The sequence below is a fragment of the Varanus komodoensis genome, unplaced genomic scaffold, assembly GCF_004798865.1.
Source record: "Varanus komodoensis strain SLA01 unplaced genomic scaffold, ASM479886v1 scaffold6_2, whole genome shotgun sequence".
Lineage (NCBI taxonomy): Eukaryota > Metazoa > Chordata > Lepidosauria > Squamata > Varanidae > Varanus > Varanus komodoensis.
In genome coordinates, this window is record NW_025336346.1 from 3,064,374 (window position 1) to 3,084,816 (window position 20,443).

The 20,443-nt window shown below is 45.2% G+C and overlaps 1 protein-coding gene across 2 annotated transcripts in view; it reads right to left on the bottom strand.

The window, feature by feature from the left end:
• Positions 1–1,743: 1,743 nt before the first annotated feature.
• The window catches only part of CACNA2D2 (calcium voltage-gated channel auxiliary subunit alpha2delta 2), a 658,873-nt gene continuing 640,173 nt past the window's right edge, over positions 1,744–20,443 (bottom strand). For both annotated transcript variants that reach the window (XM_044451244.1, XM_044451243.1), the window contains 10 exons: positions 19,410–19,504; positions 18,462–18,509; positions 17,023–17,094; positions 16,528–16,680; positions 14,617–14,669; positions 14,220–14,275; positions 11,672–11,795; positions 9,748–9,857; positions 8,538–8,626; positions 1,744–7,570 (listed from right to left, as the gene is read on the bottom strand). In XM_044451244.1, coding sequence (XP_044307179.1) covers positions 7,442–7,570; positions 8,538–8,626; positions 9,748–9,857; positions 11,672–11,795; positions 14,220–14,275; positions 14,617–14,669; positions 16,528–16,680; positions 17,023–17,094; positions 18,462–18,509; positions 19,410–19,504 — 929 coding nt within the window. In that variant the 3' untranslated portion in view covers positions 1,744–7,441. The remainder of the gene's footprint in view (positions 7,571–8,537; positions 8,627–9,747; positions 9,858–11,671; positions 11,796–14,219; positions 14,276–14,616; positions 14,670–16,527; positions 16,681–17,022; positions 17,095–18,461; positions 18,510–19,409; positions 19,505–20,443) is intronic.

Consider the following 20,443-nt stretch of genomic DNA (forward strand, 5'->3'; position numbering starts at 1 on the left):
AAACCCTCGGCACTTGCCTGTTTCTGCCAGCACAGTCAGGTAGGGAGGAAGGAAGGGAAGGTTCACCTGAAAAGCTGGCTTGGGATCCCCTGGGAGGTGGGAGCTGGAGACCAAAAGAGCCTCTGGTGTTCTCTTGCCTTCTCCTTCTCTGTCTGTATTTTTAAAATTTCTTCTTACCTGCTCTGATTACAAAGCAGGCCATTAACCCCACATCTGTTCACCAAGGGTAAAGGAAAACATTAGCCTTAGAGAGGAGTGCCATCTAATTCATCCCTTTTATTTCTGTGAAAGAAGCTGCCTTTTCATGCATGGATTCAAGAATACTTACGTATTTCCACCACTTGCTGGTGTCAATTAACCTCTCTGTAGGGGTTAATTAACCAACACAAATAAAACCATCTCCAGATCAAAAGTGGGACTGACAGAGGACTGGGAGAGAATCTCCACCCAGTTCAAAAAGTAGACCAGAGCTTGAAATAGAACCCTGGAGCCCTTTCAGATCAAGTTAAGACCAAGGCTCTATTTATTCTTAATATTTTCCACCTCATTATGATTGTTGCATGAGAAATCTGGAGCAATACATATGAGAATGATAGGAAAGGATGGCACCTGCCCAACTCACACCTTTATAAACCAGTAAAAGAGCCACTGCATTTGAAGTGAAAATATGAACATTATTTAATAACTGATCCTCTGTAATAAACAATTTGAAAATATTTTACAAGGAATCACACACACAATATTTTACAAAGATTTTAGTCTTTTTTAAATTTCCAACTCTTCTGTACAAAAAAAAATTAAAATAATAATAAAAAAACTTCTGAATTATCGGAAAGAAAACTTTTCAGATGAAGGATGAGAGGAATAGGATTCTAGCAGCTGTAAAAACCGCTACTTGCTGTTTTGTTTTTTTCTTTAGTTTTTTAACTTAAAATATAATATATATATATATTTATAGTTATGTATATTTCTTTTTTTCTTCATTTTTCTCAAATGAGCAGCACCTGACTAGACTACAGATTTACACACACTCCTGGTAACACAGAGCCAGCCATCTGGTCAAAGCACAGTTCCCATAGACATAACCAAACACACACTGAAAAAGCTACAAGCAAAATGACCTTTAATTAACCTTGCCATTGTTAATGATTCACCTCCCTGCCCCCTTTGCTCTGGAGTCAAAGTTCCAACACTGTCAGGTTCCTAGACCTCTTCTCCCTTCCTCACCCTCCTACCCTACCACTAATGGCTTTGCTCAAGTAGGTTTTTGAGTGGGCTAAGTGTGTTGACTCCTTACTACTTTTTGCCATTAACCTCGCATGAGAACAGACTGGCGCTCTGGAAAGGCTGAGCCCAGCCATCACCCAGTTCTTTCAGATTAGCTGGAAGAAGTGTCCCTAGATGGGACTGACCAGTGCTTTCACCAGCTGCTTCTAACTACACACTTCTCCAAATCCGCTGCTTCCTGGAGACTCCAACCATGTGCAGCTTCATTCTCTCACACTACTGACTGTCCTCTAGAATTCAGGAAATCAGCTTGACACCAAGTCCATGGCTGCAAAATGCCCTCCCTCAGCTATTTCTGTAAGTCTGTCTTTGCTTATGCCAGATATTCTGCTTCTTCAAGTCAATATTCTTTTGAATTTCTCCCATTTAATGCTATTTTGCTTCATTTCCAGAAACCTTTCTCTTCTGAAGAGCTTGAGAAAATATTGCCATTCCATTTCTAGTATACAGAGTGGAGGCAAGGTGCAGCAATCTGTTCACCCTGGGTTGCAGTCAGAACTTTAAAGGAGCTATGCAGGTCGCTGAACCCAATCTACAACACTGATTTAGCAGCAAGGATAGCTGCTTAAAAGTTCAGATTGCAAGCCAAAGTTGATACCTCCCCACCCAAGATTGGAACACCAGCTTTCGTTGGCTACAGGGTCATTCAGCACATTCTGAAAGGCCACCCCTCTCCTTCAGTTGGAAATAAAAAGGTCAAAACGCAAAAGCCAAACTCTGGGTTTCCATCCCCACCTCAGCACCATCTCCACCTGCCTCCAGTGGGCAAAGCTAATAAGGGAACTGGAGGAAGGCTAAATGATCCAGGGGTCTGGCTGTTGGGGCCATAGCTCAGAGCATTGGGACACTAGGCTCTCCTTCAGCTAACACAAGCTGTGCTGGGAATGGGCTTTTCAGCCTCATTTTTGGTTCTGAATAGATGGATCTGCTAGGTACACTTATGCATTGTACATCTGAAGATCTCAGTATTAAAAGGCAAACGTCACTACTGTAGCAGGGGACTGACCAAGGTATTTGTTTCCATTGCCAGATTTGCACATACTGCAATGCCATCAGCTCATGCACAAACACCAATCGTTCAACAACAAATGAAAAACCTGAAAAGAAAAGACCTGCTTGGATTAAAAACAGGATCACATTTTCTCATTTTAGGGAATAGTTCACCATCCAAATACTTGCCCTCTTTGGCTCTGAAACCCAGAGAAACAAGGCCTTTTTCAGTCTTTTGACTGCTGTGAAAAATATGAAGAAAGGGTATTGTTCAGAGGGAGGAGGAATAGGAAAGGGAGACCTTTCAGCCCAGCTCCTTTAAGACTTAGCCCATTATTATTTGAACAAGGCTTCCAAAGACATCACGAGGGAAAGGAGTTGGCAGCAAGGCAACATGCCCATCACGTCTGGTTCTGTGACTGGCCAGTCAAGAGACTGCATCCCTCTGATGCCCAGGTGTGATTGAGGAAGTGCTAAAAGTGGGAAATATGCCATGTTGCCATCTCTGCTCTGCCTGGTGTTGGACTATGTGGACATCTTCCATCGCCAGGGCTCTCCGTTCAGCAGTCTTCATTTCCCACTGAAAGGGAGACCAAAGTCAGGTGCTGAGAAAGTGTAATGCTGACATGAGGATAGATACGCTATAGGGAAATAGAGAAACAGACACAGCTTTTACTGGATAATTCATCTTCCTTCTCTCGGGAGGTTTAACACACTGCAACTTCAGTTGAAGAGAAGCCTTAGCCATTAGCAAGGATTAATTGACATTCCTAAATTACAAGCAAAGCAGAGGTGTGGGCAGCTGTCTTTACAACCAAAGCAAGTCATTGAGAGGCTGCCTAATTTGCACCTTGTAATGTTGAACAGCTGCAGCTCTGTTGCAATTAGAATGGATCTTCAGTTGCTCTTCCATTGGCAGTCTTCACTATAGCTGGCCTTGCCCTCCCATTACAACCCTTGGTGTGAAAACTAGGATCCATACAGATGTATATAATTTCATTGCTGACCACTTGTGGAAGCACACTCATTGTGTTTTGTTCAGATGTATTCATTTCTCCCAGAATGAGCTCGGGGAAACTCCGTTCTGTGTAGTGGCATCAGAAGCTGCCTGTGTCTAGCTGAAACTTAGGATGCGGTGAATGTTTTTCCACATTTAAAACAATTCTGATTTTGTGGGGTTTTTTTTTAAAGGGATGAATGCACATTTAAGTCTATAAATGTACGTGAAGTTCTATGAGACCTTTTGAAAAGGTGCAGGAAAGTCAAGCCCAAGGATGGATTTAGTGCTGTGACAAGTGGCACATGTGCCGTCCTGGAATCAAAGGGGGGGGGGGAGCAAGCACACCTGAAAGGAAGAAAAGCCAGGCAAGTGAATGGCTGTTTGTGCAGATTATGGAGCCACAGCAGCTAGACTTTTCCCCTTTTTTTGTCCAGTGCTTGGGCTTGGGAGGACTAAGTCAGACTTGATAGCACTGCTGCTATTTTATATGAATGTCAGACTGACACATTGCCAGTTTCTGATGAGGCTTTGTTAGGTGCATACAGGTTTCAAAACAAAGTTCTCCAAGACCATCACATTCAAACACTAGCAAAGACGTCATCAATGGATGTTAAACTGGGTTTTAAGTGATTCTGCGTCAGCCAAAACAACCAAGTCTCACGGCTGTCCAAAATGTGGGTATCCATACGGCCAGTGTGGTAAGGTATTCGGAAGCAGGGAAGGGCCATTCTGCAAAACCAGCTCTCCCTGCACAGATGCTGAGCACGGCAGGCCCTCTGCCATCTCCCGAGAAGTGCCTCGGCTCTGAGCTCCAGCTTTCTTCACCTGGCTTTTCTACATCTGTTATTAATGAGGTACACCCTATGAATGGTGGTTCCAGAGCACTAGCCAAACAGTCACAGACAAAATGGCATAAGAGAGACTGGTTTAAGTCAGACTAAACTGGGATGAACCTGGGGTATTTCAGCCAAGCACACTACAGACAAGTTGCCCACATCACAAAACAATCACACAATTTGGCACAATTTGGCAACCTCCGCTCAGGAGAGGCCCATGAGATCCTGGGGGTGTTTACAAAACCAGTACACAAGATTATTACTGGGAGTATGCTCAAGGAATAATGATACTCTCTACAGAATGTCAGGTAGAGTTAGTTATTTATATCTCCCCAGTTTACATCTCTAGAGATTGATACAAGCCCAATGAAGCAAAACTATTACCCTTAGCACCAGTGGTATTTCATTGTATACATATGCCTGCTGGAAAAAACAGAGACTAGGAAGAAAAGCCTTTTCAGCTGCTGATCTGAGACACAGGATTTCAGTTGTGGTTAGAGAGGGAACACACAGAGAGAGGAATTGGGATGAAGTTAGCTTTAGAGGGATTAAAAAACCTAGTTCCTTCCTCGTCTCCTGAACAAGCAGCACCGGAATGAAAGCATGCGCATCACAGCACGTGCACCAAAGGTCTACTTCTAGATCACTGAAATACTTTTTTCTACATCGGACAGTTCCCAGTTGGATTTGTAGTACACTGTCATTTATTAAAGCAGTGACCTGATATGACCTCTTCTTGATCAAGCCAGACCAGGACCAGTATCCTTTTCTGTAAGGATACATTTCCATGACATGCTTTGGGACAATTTGGGCCCATGTCAGTCTCCCAAGATGTACCAAATTTTAGGGGTGCATTTGCCTTGCAATGAAACACAGTTGTAGGGTAGCTACAAGTCTACAGAGTCTGCATCACACTTGTGATGTCAGAATGGTACCTTTCCTCCTCCCCCCTTTTTTGCAGGAGGTTTTCCCCCAAACTACTGGTTTTCGTACTAAAGATCAAGAGACACACTGTAACTGGTTAATTGAACTGGGTTGCTTTCTTTGCTTTCCAGCTTACAGATTCAAATGACTTGTTTTGCATTCTGGATTTCCTTGTAACAAAGCAAATGAAATTGGTAACACTTGAATTATTTGTTACAGGTAGTATGCCACTGTTTGGATTAATTATCTTGAACAGACTTTTGTTTGAGGAAAAGAGCAGGTGAAGTTGAAATGAAGCACACATTTGTGCACAGCATGTCAAAAGGCTACCATAAGCCACACCAAATCACATTGAGCTGCAAGGACAGTACATCCCAATTACAGATGTAGCAATTAACTGCTTCCCACTGATGATGTTGCATCACACTGTGTTGTACACTGCTGCAGTTCTTCACGTAGCCCGGAAGTGAATCTCAGCTTGTGGTTCTCACATCACATAAAGCAGAAACAAGAGAAGATCCTTCCCACGTTGCTGGTTGCAGTGTCAACGCACTGGGACATTTGGCTAAAGAGAAGGAAACTTTGGAGTTGCCTAGGGACTAAAAGCCTTCCAGTTTCTACCAAACAGCAATGTACATTTATGATTATGTGCACAAGTAACAGGCACAAAGGCTAGTGACTTGCCCAAGGCAAGTCCAACCAACACGCAGCTTTTGAGGAGAGTGGCTGATACAGTTTAGCTTTACTCTTGGTTTCAAATCTGCCATAGATTGTCTAGCTGCTGTCAATAATGCTCAATTCAGACATGGAATGTGTGCCGGACGAGTTATCCGATGTGTTCCTTCGACTCGGGCTGAGCAGCAAGTGCCATCATAACCTTGCACTATGCTGGTAACCTGCAAAGTACTTAGGCAGTGACGGTGATGGGAAGTGGCTGCTTTTAGAGGCCCCACTTGTGCTGCCTTCACCATCACATAAATTCCAGGTCTGGAAAACTGGAGAGCATTATAAAGGTACAGTGAGGCTTCTGCACAACATCCAGGAAGAAAACCTTTGGCTATCACCTTCTCAGTTGACTTTGGCACAGAGGCTGCTGCCAGTGTAGTGGACAATCTCCTTTAGAAGAAGAGGGACCATGTGAACCAGAAAGGTAATCTTTGTCTTGGCCTTGTCCATGGTTGGCCCATCTCGGGAACATCACTGCAGAAGTCAAGTCTTCACAGTGGTCTGGGGAGCAGGATAAATCATCTTGTTTTCTTGATTGCCTCACACACTTTTGGACCTGGTAAGGAATGACTGGAGCCAGGGACTGCTGGGGTTCTGCCATGTTGATTGTCCACTAGAATGACTCTTTCTTGCTATTCATTTTACCAAAGACAGTAAAAGCCACTGTATCCTCCAATCATGCATAAGTTACAAGAATGCTTTGTTCACACATTTCATTCTCCCCTGCTTGCTTTCCAAGTCCTTTAAGTAGGGAGTTAATTGGTTTAAATAAATAATACCAAAATTCAAGTCAAATCCTTTTTTTTTCTTTGTGTCTTTGTTGCTGACAATAAATACTATAATTTGTCAGACTAAGATGCTTAGAAGTTAAATGTAGAAAGATCTAGATTAAAATCTTCAGGCTAAAAATAATTCAAAATTGGTTTGGGATGGGATCTAATTAATGAGAAACTCAGCAGCGATGGCCTTGGAAAGCACAGAGTGGACTGGGTGGAATGGAGATGCTGCGGTGACATCCTAGGATCACTTTGAATTGGACAAGCCAGTGGAATTGTCTGAAAGGTTAACTAGACTACAGATTCAGTTTGGCAAGATATGCCAGTTTTTTCTGCTCTATTGGTTTTTGTTGCTGCTGCTTCTGTTTTGCATGATTGGAATGGGAAGGTAAATTGTTTTAAACACAACAGTAATTTGTCAGGACTGTTGATTAAATACTTTTAAGACAATAGAATAATGAGAAATCTTTTGATGAACATTGGCAAAGGTCTCCCAGGATTCCACAGATTTGGTGGGGGAAAGCCACGAGGCTGCTGTTCTTTGCTTTTGGCCAACAGCTCAATGGATGGAGCAGGGAGCAAGGAATCAAAGCTCAGGGCTGTTCACTCTGTGGGAAGGTCGCGATGGCTCTTGCTTCCCCAAGTCTTGCTCAGAGCTCTGTGCTTGCACAACCTGCTGTGCAGAGACACTGGAAGGGCACGGAGAGGATAAGGGAAAAGGAGAAGCAAATAATGAGAAGAGCTTCTGGACTTCTGAGCGAAGAAAGATGTTCCTCATGAGCGAGTGCTCAGGTATAACTAGAGTTGATGGGACAAGGCAGCTGCCCTCCTCTGACAAGTCTGGAGGGGGATGGAGATGGTGCATAAAGCAAACATGGATGGGCTAGAACTCAATGAATGTTTCAAAGGCAAGGCGCCAAGGGCAGCGGGTGGCGACTGGCAGTCAAGTAGAGGAGGAGCAGCTGCAGAGATAACAAGATACTCAAAGAAGGTCTATAGGAAACCCCTCTGCCACAATCCGAGGTGTTTTCCTGTGGAAACAAAAGTGAGAAATTTCTGCGTCATCCTCTGCATGGTCAGAGCCTATTACTTCTGACGCTACACCCATTGTAAGGCATTTTTCCTTTGCAAGGAAAAGGCTGTTTTATCATCAACTCAGTCTTCTCTGCAAAACATTTCTCTCCTGCAGTACCCTAGGGCCCAGTTCTGCATGGTGCAATTCAAATGCCTGGGAATTAGTTCTGAACATATTCACAGAGTTTCTATAGAGGCAGGGAAGGAAACTGTTCCTTAAAGAAAAATGACTGAAGCATGTTGGGATAAAGAGGACATCCAGCTCATTTTCTTTTAGGAAGAGCTGCTAAAAAGTCCTTTTGAATGGAGTCACTGTTTACAGGCCTATTACAAGTTTTGCCACTGAAAATGGAAGATCGGAGCTCTTTCTCCTTTCCAACATCCTAGCCAAGTTTCCTGAGGAAGTGTAAGATCCTTTTCTTTACAGTCAGTGTGGTGTGGCAGTTAGCAGGACTGGGACGGGGGGTGGGGGGGTGGGTACAGGCTCCACTCCCCAGAAAGCTCACTGGGAATTTTGGGCCAATCACTAGCTCTCAGCCCAACCCACCATATCGGATTATTGTGAATAAAATGAAGATGAGGAGAATCAGGTGCACTGCCTTGGGCTCCTTGGAGGAAAGGTGGGATATCAATTAACTAGTACATAAATATTGGAATGGGATTTGCAAGGAACATCAAACTTTCCTTGCATCAGATTTGAGCACTTCTTCAAGATGGGCTCATGAGCTAGTGCTCCAGCTTGCCATTTTGAGGGTGAACTGACTGGTTCTCTGTACCACTAGAATGGTTGGACAAGGGAGCTCCTGTAGGCTGTTTCAGCCCTTGGCTTCCCAGATCCCAGGGTATCCTTTCCCTAGAGAAAAGTCACTTCAGGTATTCCCAGGCGCTCCTTACGCTCATAAGGTAGTATTTTCTTCCACGTACCGTTTTATTGTAGTCAAAACAGACATGTGGACCTTTTCGATACCGTGGCTTCTCTACTAGTTCACATTGGTTGCGATCTCCCGGTGGGGCTTTCCGTTGTCAAGGAAATTATCATGAAATAGAGAAATGTCTTAATTTGTTTAAAATCGTACAGCTGAGAAATACCATGCAAACTGAGCTTTTCATAAATGTCTGCTAGCATTTCAGGCAGCAAGGTTCACCCTCCAGAACTGTGAGGGCCGGTCAGTTTCAAGCTGGGTCTGCAGCAAGTTGTGGGGTGGGCTGATCCAGCCACCCAGATATGCCAGTCCCCCACCCCTCAACATTTCCCATTTCCCCCTTCAGTCAGCCAGCACTCTGAGTTTCCTCAGTCCTTGCTGGGCTCTTTGAGTCCCCTTTCCTGTCTTCAGTTTTGTTGGGGGAAAGCCCTTCTTTAAGCCCTGGTGGGTCCTGATCCCTCCCCTCTTGTGTGTGGGTGGAGTACATAATGCCTGGCACAAGAAGAATTGGCTTTACTACTTCTCATAAACATTACAAATGGCAGTGTTATAACTTCAGAAGCCACTGCTCTAGGAAGGAAGAAGTATGGAAGTGCTCCTCTGTGAATACGTCTCCTTTCAGTGTGTTTCTAATAGTTCCCTATACACCCAAACCAACCTCGCCCAACCTGGTGTTTCCAGGTGTTTTGAACAACAATTCCCAGTGTTCCAGATTATTGCCCATATTGATTAGAGCGGATGGGAGTGGGAAGTCCAAAACATCTGGTGGGTCCCAGGTTGAGGAAAGCTGATCTAAACCCTCTTCCACATCACAGCAACCATCAGCTCTTCTGTTGGCTCTTTCCGCCTTCCCCCCACCTCTCTGCAGTGGTTCTGTCTGCAACACCTCCTGAGGGCCAATCCCAAAATCGTGGGTAGCTTTACCTGATATAAACCAGTAGTGCTCCTGTCTATACATACTTGCAAATCCCTCTCCTATACCTATGCTGCAAAATAATATCGCAAGGTATGGAGTTTCCATGCTTTCCTTTGTTGGATCCTGTTCACATGAATCTAATCTGGAGATCAGACTCATTGTGTGAATATCCAGGAAGGCATTTATAGAAGCCCAACAGAAAACACTGGGAATGCCAATCCAGTCTGCCCGTTCAAAATGATGCCATGTTGGAAGTGATCAGTTTCATGCAGCAGAGCTGAGCAGCAAAGGATACCCTTTATTTCTGCTTGGAGGAGCTTGGTGGATTCACACTGGCTGCATATTGGCTTTTCTGCTACAACAAACAGAAGGTTGGTGCTAGCCAGCCTTTGTGCATGGAAGAGCCTGGAGAAGGAGAGAAAGCGAAAAGGGATGCTGGCTACTCTGGTTGGTCACAACTCGGCTCACACAATGAGGCCAAGAATTACACTGGCCGTTATGGCAAGAGTACCCCCATTCAGATACACGATGCATGCATTTCACATCAAACATATGGGGCACAGGAACAGCAGTGGCTGGTGGCGTCCATGTCAGTGGGCTACTCTCCTAACTCCAGGTTTTAGTTGGAAGCTTATGCAGCTTATTCACCATGCTAAGCCTAGTTTGGGATTAAGGTTCAGCACTATGGAGAGTTCAGACTAAAACGCCCCACTGAAATTGGCGTCGCCAGGCTTCACTGCTGTTTGTGTTTGCTGTGCCCTCATCCTAAAACCTTGCCACTTGTAGTGGCGGTAGGCCTGAGCCTCACTTTCTATTAGGAGAGAAAATATGACAATGCATGGATGATGCTTGCTTATCAATACAGATTAGGGAAAATATATTAAATGCATCATTGCATAGTTCGCAGGGCAATAGAATGTACTGGTGATTTTTCCCTTAAGCTTCCTGTCCAAAATGGAGACAGGAGTCCTGCTCCTGTCTGCCCAGATGTGGTGCCAGCTGGGAGAAGTGCTTGCCTTAAATTGCACGCACCCAGGCAATGGTTTAAAATAGGATAGGATACATTTATGCAAAAAGAGTTGCATGCACACACACCGTTCAGCCTGAATACAAAAATAGGAAAAAAACAGAATTGGCTTACTGTGTTCACTGGTGAAGTCTCTTGCCTTACCGCAAAGACCTTTTGTGTAAGGTTGGAAAAGACCCTAGAGTCTTGAATGAAGGCAACGCTTGCCAGCTGGGCTGAGGCTCTGTTTTTAACCCTTGTATTATGCCTATTGCCAACCTTTAATGCTGCCTGGCTATCATACAGCGGTCCAGCTCTTTCTAAGCCCACCACGCCAAACCTAAGCATCCTCCATCAACTAATGTTGCAGCTGATGCCTTTGCTAATCCCAAAGAACTTGGACATGCTCCAGTTCCTCCTTGGGCACCCTGTCTTTGGACTCTGCAGTTGGCAACTCGTCTTAAGAAATAGGTGCACCAACCACAAGCTATCCCTTATAAACATCATGCGCTAGCGAAGTCAGGTGACTGCTACCCAACATTCACTTTCCAAAGTTCACAGGCTCCAGCTAGGCCCTTAATACTAATCTTTGGCTCCCTTAGGAATCTTCCCTATGCCTATCTACACCATCTTATTTATGCTGCTTTTCTATGCTAGCAAAATGAATTTCATGGCCTTAAATAAACTCAGTTACAAGGCTCTTTAAGCTGTTTAGAGGGCAATCCTATGGGCTCCCCACCTTTGTGGCAGGGGCAGGATTTGTCGGACTCCAGAGGCCAAGCCACTCCCTGCCTCCCTCACAAAAGGTTCTGCGGGTGCTCCCAGAGGGCAGTGTCGGGCAATGGCCCTGCCTACATGAGTGACTTTACAGTGGGGAGAAGACTAGGTGATCTTTCTTCCATTTCTGACCCTCCCTTGTTTTTGCACTGCTTCTTCCATCCCCCCACACACCTGCTCAGGAGGAAAAGATGAAATGGCTGTGCGGTGCCTTTTGACTAACAGTGCTGGGAGCCTCCACCTGGAAACAACCTGTGCTCCTAAAGTGCCAATCAAAACCCTCCAACGGTCCCTGCAACCACTTGTGCCCATCCTGGCAGCCATCTTTTAGCCTGGCAGTTAAAAAGAGAGGGACCCACGCCAAGGAGTCTGACCACCTCCAGGATATCAACAGCTTCGGTGAGCTACCTTTACGGCAGGGACAGCTTCCACTGACCTGGAGCAATTGCCACAGTCGATCATGGTGTTGTAAGTGTAGTCAGTTGTGCTGAAGTAGTACTGCGTCTGCTTCATGATGCAGCTGGTCTCTTTGGACTCCACGCTGTCCGCGGTGACATCCTCTGTTAGACGCACAACACCAATAGTGGAATGGAACGGAAGCAGCGCTCTTTGGGCTTATCCTTCCTAACCCCTTTCAATTAATAGTGCACGTCTAGACATGCCTGCTTATTAGGGAAGTAAGAGCTCATTACAGGCAAGAGCATATAGACTGCAACCAAATTGCCTTTCTCTAAACCTGGGTCTAAGCTACTGACCTTTTTGTGCAATCTGCTACTGGCAATTGTGCAGGAAGTTAGAAAAAGTGTCACAGAGCAGGCTGCAATGCCTTTCCTGCTTCACCTTCCATCTTTTCCACCTTATGCATAAATGTTACCCTCCTGAAGAGGAGTAAGCATCGCTGGCCTTGGCCTTATGCATAGTCTGCATAACCTGATCACTCCTGCTCCGTTACTGAATTTTCACGTGTCTTGTGATACATTGGTGCTCCTAAACTCATTCACTATGGGCATCTTGCTTGCATCTAGCTCATTTCTTAGCAGAAACCAAATCCAGCTGCTTCATTTTCTCCGCTCCCTCCTCTCCTTTTGGCACATCACAGCAGGCTTCCTGAAGTATGCTGGAGTTCTGTGATGCTTCAATTACAGTTCAACTGTGATGCTTCAATTGTCTCTTGGGAACAGCCAGTCTCTAAATCTGAGAGGAGGGTGTGTGTGTATATGGAGAGTCAGCACTGTTTTGGGGACAGTGAGAAGAAAACACCAATGAAACAAAAGACAACCCAAGGGCACCTTAAAGCAGACATATCGAGCATAAAACCTGGGGCCTTGATAAAAGCCTATAAGGGTCTTTGGTTGGCCCACAGCACCTTTACCACGTCCCACGCAAATTACTGAACATTTTGAGGGGAAGGAGTTGCATTTCTTCAGTAGGCCAAAAGCTTGACTCACTCATGCTTGGTTTGCCCATTGCACGAAGACGTTTGTTTTGCTGTATCCATGCAATGCACGTTGCCATGGCTGCAGGGACCATGTGGAATTTTTCCAGCTGAACTTCCTACCAGCACAGTTTTGTACATGTTTACTCAGAATATATGTTCCTGATGCTCAGTCCTCGGGAGTGTGTTTAGGATTGCCATCCAGTTGAGGCAGAATTGATACACTGATCACCTTTCAAGTGGAATTTACCCTACTTGGGGCAGGAGAATTACAAATTTGACCCCATGAGGCAATGGAAGCTTCAGCTAAAGAGCATTCCAGGCATTGCTCCTCCATTGTTCCCCCAACACACATGCCCCCCCCCCACTCCCTTTTAAAAGCAAATATTTCTTCTTCTGCAAGCTGCTGCCAACTTCTCTACAGTGACCAGGTGCTGCTACGAAAAGAGCTCTTTTGACCAAAACAACCATTTCAGAGTCACAACTGAGCCTCTGTGAACTTCTGCACATGCTCAGAGGGTTCTACTATTCTAGAGCCTTCCTCTAAAGTGGAAACATTTTGGAGCCAGTCTGCTGGCTTGTGCCAGGCAGAGCTAGCACCCCTGTTCAGACAGGAAATGCTAAGAAAATTGCCCCGGCCAACTGGGAGAGGGGGGGTCTCTTGGCTCAGGTGGAGGTGCCAGCACATGCCCAGACTGCCTGCCTGCCTGCCTGCCTAACATTTTTCACAGAGATTGGGGAGGCAGAGGAGCTCTGGCCCCAGCAGTAAGATGTTTTTCGGTCTTTGAAGGGGTCTAGTCTATGGTATGTATCTATGGTGTGGGTGTGTGGGCGGGCAGGGGGGCGAGAGAGAGTTTGTGTGCTCGAAAGAGTGCTTCTCTGTGTGCTTCTGAGAATATCATCTCTTGCTTTAATTATTATAATTATCACTGTTATGATCATGATCACTGAGATTATGGTTTGTGGCCTCCCAAAGGATACAGTCATCATAATTATTGTTATTACGTGCATAGTGATGCCCACATTCTTTTCTACAATCTGGTCCCTCTTGCAGGACATGCACACACAGAGACACTCACAGCTCTGTGGAAAGGCAGTTGTTGCTGAACGTGCTGTCCAAAGGAATACCTTCCATGACTCTGGGCTCCACCTTTGCTGCCCTTCCCTCTGCCTGTCCACTCCACTGACCAAGGACCTCCCATGCGTCCCACCGGGTTGCAAATTTGGCCTGTCAAGTCCATTTGAATTTCATAGCACAGCCCTAAAGTCTTCTGAAGCAGCACTCAGAAGGACTAGTAACCATCTTTTCCTAGATGTATCCTGTGCAACATTTAATGACGCGGAAGCACACTGTTCTTCAGTGTTGAAGAACAGCTTCAGCAAAGACTCCAAGGTACTGGTAACAGAGGAAGCGCTTGCAATCCCACGTAGCCCAATGTCCCTTTCCTTTCCTAAAGCTAGTCTAGCTTTGCAGTTAAGCTGCAGGGCTCCCTCAATGCCAACTCACCTCTTTGAGACTGAATACAACGAACCAATGAGGAAGGCTCACCTGTTTGAAACCAGCTGTTGTAGGTTAGTCCATATAAAAATTGCTGAAATAGAGACCTTGTGGAAGGAAATAGCAGACATTATTTGTTAGCAGAAACAGTGCATTTTACCAGTAAAACAGTTTCTTTGACTTAAATGCCTAAATGGGTATGAAGATACAGATTTGATTTTTTTCCCAGGCTCCAGAAGGTATCAAAAGCCAAGGAACCCCCTAGGTTGCTACTGAATACTTTGAAATGTTGACTTTACAAACTTAGAACACCTGTGCTGGATGCCTCTGCTACAGGGTTTGTAATGATTATGCTCAATGCAAAATTGTTGAGCGTGCTGCACTTCTGTTTTGTGATAAAAACAGTGCTTCCTGAACTCATCTGGTAAATTGTAAAAGAAGGGCTCACCATGCAGCTGCTGAGGTCCACCAAGCCAGGTTCAGAAAATCTGCCATGGTTGGCTGGACATGAAAGGACAAAGGAAGCATAATTACTTAAGAGAACAGAAAACACACATTCCATTTCATGTAGCTTCTCACATGCTCAGAACCAAGCATGGAGCCTAGAGGGTTTTACAAAGTTTGCTAATTCCTCAACTTGTCATCTTTTTTGTGTGTACCTTGGCCAAGTATAAACACAACCTGTGCTCATACTGCAAGATGAAACCAATTTCTGATAATAGTGCTAGGTCACTGATAAAGAATCTACAAACAATTATACCTACTGGATACCTACAAATAATTATACCCACTGGATCATAGGACACAGAGACAAAAGAAGTTAATGAAAATTATATCATCAGGTCATCAGATCACCTTAATATGAACAGAATGATAGTTTGCAAATGTTATGATCAGATTGCAGTATCAGACATTGCATACCATGTAATACAAGATCCCAGGCACTGATTTTATTTTACTAGACAAGATCAGGTACCTGAAAGAACTTTGATTTATAAACTATGGTTTGCTGGCCACCAACTGTCCCTCATATTAGGCAGTCTGTGTTGCGTGCCTTCAGTGGGGTGAATCCAATGTTAATTCTACTTAGAGTAGACCCACTGAAATGAACCGGGCTTCAATTAGATGAACATTGGATAGAACCCAATGTAGGCAATAGAGGAAAACTAAATAACAAGAACAAACTGTGATAAACACAGCACTGCAGCTTCTTCAGTCTTGTAACTACACTGAATACACGGATGGAAGAGATGGGGAAATTTCGCTACAGCAGGGGTAGGCCCCATCGATGTTCTGTGTTACTAGCAGTGTCGGGGCCATCCCTCTCTCCTTGGCATGGGTCTTCCAACTTTGATAGCAGCGCAAACCAGGAAAGTTGGCCTTAAAGTTCTAAGTATGTGCATTGCAGGAATCAGTGACAGAATAAGCAAACTGAATTAGCATGCTAGGAAATATGGCATTATGAAAAGAAGTCATGGAGTCCGGGAGCAGCCATGCCCATTTCCCATGCCTGCTCCTCTTTCTTCTCTGGTACCCGAAGCTCGCTCAGTCTCTAGATTGACTGTCCTTGGCATTTCAGCTGCAGGCTGCACTCCTCCTCCTCCTCCTCATTCAGATCTCTTCCCCATCACTTGGAGACTCTTCCGCAGCACGAGCCGCCCAGTCCCCATGGACCAGACCTGGACTGTGCGCTCAGCCAGGGCCCCACTCTGCAGACCCAACTCTTTCTTACTTCATAGTTGCTGTGCAGGAAGTTGCTTGAGAGACTGCCACCTGCTGGCTGCCTGATGTGGCAGCTGCAACATAGGAGGGCCACCCATCTGAGGGGGGTGGTTTAACTGGGAGTCCTGCACTGAGCAGGGGCTTGGACCCTCTGGCCCCTTCCAACTCTGCTCCTCTGTGATTCTCTCTATGGCCACCTGCAGTGGGTGCAGAGCATCAACACTGCTACTGACTGCCATGTGTTTTACACTTTCTTTTTGTGGCATCTTCCGAATTTGAAATCAAACCCACTTTGGGTTATCTAAAAAATGGGCTGCAAAATTGCTCTGGAATTATCCGTGTTCAGATCTCAGAATTATTCAGTTTGTACTCTGATCTTTCACAAACTGCAACGCTCACCTCCTATCTTAAGAATCTCTAACACTTTATGTTTATACTACTGAACACCCTTCTTCTGTTTGTTTCTTTGTTCTAAAATACAGTGAGCTGCTTGTTGTTCTACAAAACTTTAACAGATTCCTGCTGCTGCTGTGGCAGTTTAATCCCAGTTGTTGTCTAAGTCTGAAGCAAATTCCTACCGTACATACAATGCTCCAATGTTCAACTAAGACTCCCCACCAGAGGAACCAGGACTTACCACATATACTCTGCGTGGTGCACCTCCTGTGTTGCTGGGAGCTTCCGGAGCACAGACAGACTGAAAGTCATAGGATTCCTTCCGTGTGAAGAAGGAATTGTTGTAGAGGGCAGACATCAGGTGAGCATCCACCTCACTGAAGAACTTTCCTACCTGGAGAGAAAAAGGAACAAAGAGCCGCCCATTAGCTGTATCCAGACTGCTATGAGTTTCTGCCGCACGTTAGTTTTTGTAGTGATGCAGCCACTCCTCCGTTTTCATAAGTAACACAACTGAAATGGAAAGAGGGTCGACACATGTAGGAAATTATTAATACTAATGATCAATCTTGACATCAATTTCTTACATGTTTATTAGGAAATAATTTTTGAATCTGGCTATAAGGTAGATGCCAGTGTGAAATAAAGAAGAATGTCTGTATAGCTACAAAGTACAGGAATCCTTGCTTTAGGGAGCACCACCCAAATGGACTCCTACAGAAATAGAGGAGCTTACCTGGTACCAGTAATCTTCCTGGTTGGAGAGCACCAAAAACCCGCCATCATCAATGAGCACACAAAGGAGGTCCTGCAAGAGTGAACAACACTTGTGTTTTTCAGGGCAGTGACTTCTATATTCTGGTCCTTGGGGGCTGGCCCATCTCTTGCTCACTGCAGTGTTCAGATAGATTTTTTCTGATTCTGAGGAGGAGGAGGGTGAGGATACTGAAGTTTCAAGGTTAGCTAGTGAAGTTTCTCAGGCAGAGCGAGAGAATTGGCCTGCTTTGGAAGGGGTGGAAGGGTTTTCAGATGCAAGTCCCAGTCTTTGACCCAATAGGGAGGCAACAGGAGAAATGAGCTGCTCACTTGGAGGGTTTTTGCCATTCCTGCTGTTCTGCCCTCAAGTAGCAAGAACCTCCCTGAGGGTGGAGTCAGAAGCTTTACTGAAAAGGAGAGACAGAGGGGAAGTTTCTAGTTTGGATTCAACTCTTTACATGGGTGGATAATTCCCCTTCCACTTTAGAAGAAGCCTATTTAGCTAGAGTTCAGGCTGTTCTGTGATCTGTTAAGTTTAAATAAAAGAGCTGCACTTCAAAGGATTGTCTTGAGTTTGATAACCAGAAGGAAAGGGGAAAGGGACCAGCTCCAGACCCTTGGGCCACCATCAGCCACATAGCAAAGCTTTTCCCAGCTTGCCTCCCTACTGAATAAAGGCAACATCCCGCAACAGCGAAGAGCAAAGCTCATGGCACACCCGATTTTCATGCCTAAAACCACAGGTGCAATCCTTGCATCTCCAGCTTACAAGAAAAAGTTGCAGGGATAAGAAAAGCTTCAGCATGAAACCTCAGAAAGCTGCTGTCGGGCATGATAAACCATCCTGGATTAGAGGGATCAACAGCCAGCCTCCGTGTAAGGCAGCATAACCATGTGAATCGCAATGATTTTTCCCTCCTGTGGCCTTGTCCTTCTACTCGCATCCGAATTCAAGAGAAAAAGCTGGATGTCAGGAGAAGGGACTCCCTCCTTTTGGTCAAACAAATGCCCAGGTCTCAGAAAAAATGCAAGGGGTGGAATCTGCTCCTCTTTTCCTAGACTGCTTATGGTGCTTGCATGGGCAGAAGGATTGGGGAATGACAGGCTACGAACACACAGCAATGCTGGAGATGGAACCTGGCAGGTTGCCAGGCAGGGGAGTCTGTGTAGAGAATGGTTGCATTTATGGCAGCATGTGCCTATTTTTTAAAAAGTTTCCTTTCAATATGTCACATGGCAGTACATTTTAAAAAGCCCCTACTGGGGGTCTATCATTGCCTTTCCAACCCTGCTAAACATTTCCTGTGCCTAACTTTAAACGGTTAGTTTAGTCTCCAGACTCTAAACTAAACTCAGATGGGCTTTGTGCTACTCGCCGGATTCGGGAAGGAGCTAGCCGGCGGCACTTCCCCTAGTTACCTTGTAATTGGCCTCGCAGTCCATCTCACAGCTGGTGGAGGGGTCGCACTGCAAACCAAAGCAGACAGGCATGGGAATTAAGAGCATTCAAGCATGTGAGTCTAATGCCACCCAGAACACAACCCTGTATCTCTCAGAATAGCAGATCAGCAGAGTAAATGGCCAGAAGGGGATTGTGAGAAAACAGTGAGGGGGAGATAGCTTTAATCCCAGTATGCACACCCAGATAACATTTAAGTATTTGTAGAGGTATTTGTTCCCCCTTTCAGAGAGGGAGGGAAGATGGCTGGAGGAGGCTCTGAATAAATTGCCTTGACCTCCTTGGTCTTCTCCTTTCCTGGTCCACCAGAACAAGCACGGGTCTCTCCAGACCAGCTGCAAGGGGGTAGGATAGGGAGTTGGATCTGATTCCCACTTCGGAGGCTGAAGCACTGCCTCTGCTCTTGGAAGGGGAAATCTAAGCCACCCTGCACATCTTGGAATGCTTGCCCAGGAACTGCAGGGCTGCTCCCTAAATAGCTCTGAAGACCTCACGGGTGAACTTGCTCATCTTTTAAGTTCTTCTGCTGAGGCTCTGTCCTGTGTGTTGCAGCCCTGAGAGAAGAAGCAGTTGGCCGCTAGGAATGCAGCTCTTACAGGGGTGCGAAAGAGCTTCTAGAGATAATACAGTGGTTTAGGCTTGAGCATCTTCATGCAAGAAGATGCTTGAAAAAAATGGAAGGGTAAAGTGATGCCGTTATGAACAGATTGCCCCTTAAGATAAGAGGACTCTGGGGAGTGAACAACCTCAATGGAGAGAAGCCGACAAGTCTGCGTTGACTGCCAGAGCTGCAGTCCTGAACATGTGGGGCCTAGCATGGAGTTTGGGGGGCTCCTTAGCTCCAGTCACGTCATCTACAAACTACAGGTGTTCGGTTCCTTTCCCAGCAAGCATCCTCCACCACCTACTCTTCGTGTTCCCAGCTGATCCCTTTCTGTGCGGTTACTTGCAAGGACTTTAAATTTTTCTGCCCAGGCCTCCAGGTCAAGCTTCACTCCAACCACTGGGGAAATAAAAAGACCATCAGGTTAGACCTTCATTTTTTCCTTTTGTCTAGAGACATAGATTTTGATCCTGAGTACTGACTGTGAGGATAAGGTAGGCTTCCCACCCCCATCTCCACACTGAAGTTCCCTGAGTCCCCTTGAAAAGCCCCTCTGGAGGTTAGGAGATTCTCAAACAGTATATGAAGAAGTGCTGCTGAGGGTGGAGGGATTGCCCAAAATCACACTAAGTCACAACAGTGTCTTCCTGCCATTGTGGATTATAGACAACTGGATCCTCTTTCTCAGGGCCAGCACACATGTAATTCTTTCAGGGTCACCTCCTCCTCATTTCCAAGCAAATGTAGGAAGTGAAATTGATTCCTAGGCATTCAGGACTAGGGTTCTTGTGGACTTGAAGGATGAGGATACAGAAGACTAGCTGTTTGCAAAAACCAAGAACCAACAAATTGACATTCCAGTTTTCAGAGCAAAGGTAAGTTAGTTTGTTTTATAAAGTTGTTAAGTTTGTTTGCTTTTTAAAGTCCATACATGTTAACTTAGCATTTGTCTTTGTATGTTACACTAAATCCTGTTTACTGACTCACAAGAGTCCCAGCCCATGAAGTTTGACTGAATGCTTTCTTGTAAAAATCTTCTTTCTCTCATTCCTAAACTAACATAATTCTCTCTGAGCATGAAAAATTACACCAGGACCACCTCTGCCTGCAGCCCAACATACAGGTTTGTTAACAGCAGTGCACAGAAGTTCTGCACTCAGATTGGCAGTCCAGGTGCTTCTAGGTGGAAAATTCTGATCAAAGGACTTTGCAGCAATTACATCTTTTACTCTTTAAGAGACTTTAAATAGAAAAAATGACTGGAACAAGTAGTAGGAAGACCTGGAAGGGCTGCGAGTGGAAGGGAACACTGTGTGCTGTGGGGCATTCCATGAATGC